General features: G+C 44.2%; 1 protein-coding gene across 1 annotated transcript in view; it reads left to right on the top strand.

Moving 5' to 3' along the window:
• Nucleotides 1-875: 875 nt before the first annotated feature.
• rap1gap2a (RAP1 GTPase activating protein 2a) overlaps nt 876-4,402 on the top strand; it is an 84,435-nt gene continuing 80,908 nt past the window's right edge. The window contains exon 1 of the mRNA XM_008284510.1: nt 876-962. Coding sequence (XP_008282732.1) covers nt 919-962 — 44 coding nt within the window. The 5' untranslated portion in view covers nt 876-918. The remainder of the gene's footprint in view (nt 963-4,402) is intronic.

Genomic DNA, 4,402 nt, shown 5'->3' with positions numbered 1-4,402 from the left:
TGCATCCCATGAGCTTTCTTGGAACAACACTTTCTTTGTCACTTCTTTTAATACAATACCGTGTGACCATTAATTCTGAAAGTGAGACCCATCAGCTCTGGAGTGAAAAGGAAGGACGTCAGGAAGGACACTCCCTTTGGTCACAACACGGTGGGTTTCTATGTTTAAGCTGCAGTGTGACTGCACTGTTCAGCTCCTCCTTCTCCTTTTAACAGATGTAGCCAGCATTCATCCAGTCTGGCTCCTCTGCTCAGCCACTGGCATATCTTCCATCCAACACAGACTCCTGTAACACACCTGTAATGGATTACAAATAGAACTGTAGCAGCAGGTGAACAATGGTCCAACTTTAACCTGAACTTGTGCCATCTACATCAGAAATGCAACAGGAGTTGGTGTCACTGCACAGTGCTTCATGTTCGCTCTTTCAGGGTTTGGTTTTTTGTTGTTTGTGTTGTTTTGCATGTGTGTGTGTGTGTGTGTGTGTGTCGGGCCACTGTGAGTGAAAATCACCACCTCACCACCTCACCAACTCACCAACTCATCAACTCATCAGCTCACCAACTCACCAACTGTGTTTGTGTGGGTGTGTGTGTGTTTGTGTGTGTTTGTGTGTGTGTGTGTGTGTGTGTGGTGTGGCCCCTCCCCCCCACTCCTCCCCTCTGTGCTGTGTGTGTGTCAGTGTGTGTGGTGTGTGTCGGTGTGTGTCAGTGTGTCACATCATGTGTTAGCAGCAGAGCGCGAGTGGGGCAGAAGTGTCTGGTCAGGTGGTGAAGAGGAGCTCTGCAGGGGCAGGTGGGAGAGACAAAGAGAGAAAACCAAGAGGACAAACAGAGCTGAGAGGAGGGAGGTGGGTCAGACAGAGGCTGGCAGCAGAGCACAGAGCCAGAGAACTGCTGAGAAGTTCACACTGCCACAATGCTGAGGAGGAGAAGAAGTGTGTCTTTTGGTGGCTTTGGATGGTACGTGACCTTCTTCACTGCATGCCAGTTTGGGATATTATGACTGGGGCATGCTCATGGGTTACAGTTTAGCTGCAGTGAGTTAGAATAATGCAACAACGTGCTTTATTATCTGTTGAGATGTGCATTGCTGACAGCGTGTGGGTGTGCCTGATTCAGATATGTGCTTTTTTATGAAAAGGAAGGATGGGTGGAGGGCTCTGGCTGCTCCTCTGTGTCACACCTCTCACACTTCGTGCTCTGTTTGTCGGCCTTTTGTGCGTCTGTGTGAGAATGTGCAGTTTCAGTCTGTGCTGTCTCCGTTCAGGGAGGAATTACAGTCAACAGGCTGCTTTGTCCTCTTCCTGCTGGCTGCTGTTGTTGCTGCTGTCTTGGTAGGAAACGTGTTCTCCCACTCTGCTGGCTGAAAACAGCTCCCATGATGCAGCGCTGAACAAGCTGCCCATCTCTCATTTAGCCTGAACGCGCAGACACACTTGATGGAGTGTTTTTATGTCGGCTCCCTTGCTGGTCGTCCTTCACCTTCCCATGTGGGCTGAGGCAGACAAGATGAAGCCCTGCTACAGGCATGCTACATGTACCGGCCTTAATTAGTGACCAGTGTGTGTTACGCTGGTGAAAACTCTACAACTGGTTCTCAGGAAGCTGCTTAAAGCAGGTCAATTCTCCTTCAAGTTCAACAAAGGGTTGGCTTCACAAGTTTGCGGTTGAATTTAAGAGAAACAGGAATTTAGAAGGAATGTATTGCACACACTAAGGACTAAAAGTTCCCATGTCTTGGCCTCTGCTGCTGCACTTTTCACTACTTTTTCTTAAAACTGCCCCCTATGAGTCCAACGCGAGCATTCCTCTTGAACAGATTGGCTCATGTCAAAAACTACCTCAAACATTCAGAAGAAAGCTCAGTGAAAGACGAAACAGGTGATATTTTTCTGCTAGTTAAAGAATGGCTGAAGGCAAAGACTGTCCCACAGTGAAACTCTCTGTTCATAATACATTTATTCTGTTATTATGTGAGAAAAGCTTCTCCTTGAGAGGAAAGCAAACGCCAGGCTGAGACTGTTTCCCAAGAATACTTCAGCTCAGTTCACTACACTCTTAAAAAAGGGGAGTTCTGCTTTATGCACACGGGATTGTCTCGTTGGTGATTGTTTTAATGTTTTCAAAATTCTGAGATGAACAGATGCCTTCAGAGGGATTTTTCTGCAGCTGTATGATGTATGTTGTAACTGAAGGTAAACTGGAGGCTTGTCGATGCTATTCAGAATTTACAGGATGAAACAGACTATGTTTTGTTTGATAAGATGCAGGCAGTGTGATTGGACAAGATACGACATCTCTCGTCTTCACTGACTGACGGCTGGATGTGATGATGTCCTCTGGAGTTCTAAACAAGGGAAATCCACAATATAATGATCGTCTTTTCCAGATGAGCCTTCTTCGTCTTTAATATGATGTCATAGCGTCCAGATGCAAACTGAAACATGTCTGAATAATCTCAAATGTGAGGTGCAATGAATTTATCTTCCATCTGAGGCTTTGAATGATCTGCTTTTCCAAAATGTGACCATGTTTGTGCTTGTTGCGTGTGCAGAATAGATGCATGGAGCTCAGATGGCAGGCAGTTTGAACTCTTACTACAGCAGTAAATATGAAACCAAATGTAGAGCAGACAAAGTTCTAGACCTCAGACTTGATGTCAGACAGTTTTGACCATCTTTGATGGACCAGAAACATCTTCAGGTAACGACAGGCTGCAGGACGCGACGCCTTCTGCAGAGAACTTACGGCCAACACGCTGCTTAGAGCTTGACCTATTTGTCTTTTCCTCATTATGTGGTTCACACACACAGCTGTTGTGTTTCCTGCATCTCTAAAACGTGATGACTATGTGGGTGTTTTTACCTGCTTCAGGATAAATTCTGTGAGAGCTTCATTACGATGTGAAAGAGACAAACTGATTTGTCCTGGTGCGTGGTCAGATACTGTTGTGTTACTGAAGTGCTACTACACTGTGTTGTCATTACTTTACTCTCTTTCTGTTCATTGAGATTTATTTTAGAAACACACTGAAGTGCATCCTGTAGAATCTTTCATCAGCTGCAGTATCTGATGTCACTAGCTGTCGTTAACTGTGAACTTATTGTCCTGACATTTGAATATCTGCTGCTGGATGTGTAAAACATCACTTATCTCTGCTCAGTATTTGCATCTGTGCTGTAATGCTGTACTGTTGGTGTTTATTTCACTGAAGAAACTGGAAAACATTCAAATTCTATTTAAAGCATTCAGGTTCGGAGCTGGTGCCATGAAATAGTGTGTTTCCAGGAAATAGACTGAACCCTGCTTTGCATGGTTCAGTGTCCAAATTAATGGGATTAATGTCACGTATCTTCCTGTGAGACGCATGTCAGAGCTCCATAAAACACTGTGTGAATGAAGTGACAGTAAAGCTTAAGTTCAGGCTTTAACACATTCATAGTTTCCTCGTACGCCTCAGATCCTGGAACAGAAAACAGCGATTGAGATGAAAAGCTGTGAGGATGAAATGTTCCAATTTTCCATGTTTATAGTATGAACAGTGTGTAGTGAAGCATGAATAAAGCCCCTATTAACACCAAGACGTCTCAAAACCGGTCTGAGCAGCTTGTGGAGAAGAAAACCTCTGAAATGAAGTCTTGTGTCATTACGCATGGTCTGACCTGAGCTGCAGCTGTGCTTAAACGCTTTATGTTTGTTTGTTGTCGACCCCGTTAGCTTGGTTGTAAATCATGCTAGTTTATATATATATATTTATACAGGGGCGTAGAACTGGGTGGAGACGCTAATATCCAACATCCAGCCACTGATGTGTAGTCACTATCAGTACAACCGCTGGCTGTAGTGTTTAGTCAGTGATTATGGCGCACAAAGGGTTAACAGTCGTTCTCTGCTCGAAGTCCTGCCTCTAGCCTAAACATCGCTCTCCCATTGGCTCTGCTGGTTTCTGGCTAACATACATGTGATTGGCCGCCCCTGCTGTCACTCCATTTGCTAACCTGTTGAACAGGACAGAAGGCACTGGTGTGTAGGGAGGCCAACAACATGAATATTCTGAATATAATCAGTGGCGTCATTTACATTGACAGAAATGAGCTGCTGCTCCAGACAGGCCTAGGCGTGTGTTTGGTTCTTTCAAATAGGAGCAACTGGTGGACAATCTGCTTGTATTTGAGTGTTAGTGACAAACCATTAATATATATATTTTGCATTTCATTTATGTTTTGTTGTATTATGTATTTCCAGTGTTGTTGATGGACAGTCTGCTAATTGACAGTATGATGCCCTACAGTGTAGTGCCCTTTCATGACCTGCTTTAACCTGTAACGTTGCAGAATGCATTAAATTCTTGTATTCTCTTTAGATATTGACTATAAACATGTCAATTACTGATTTTTTTT

Source organism: Stegastes partitus, unplaced genomic scaffold, assembly GCF_000690725.1.
Source record: "Stegastes partitus isolate 25-593 unplaced genomic scaffold, Stegastes_partitus-1.0.2 Scaffold362, whole genome shotgun sequence".
Taxonomy (NCBI): domain Eukaryota; kingdom Metazoa; phylum Chordata; class Actinopteri; family Pomacentridae; genus Stegastes; species Stegastes partitus.
This window is presented reverse-complemented; position numbering and strand designations above follow the sequence as displayed.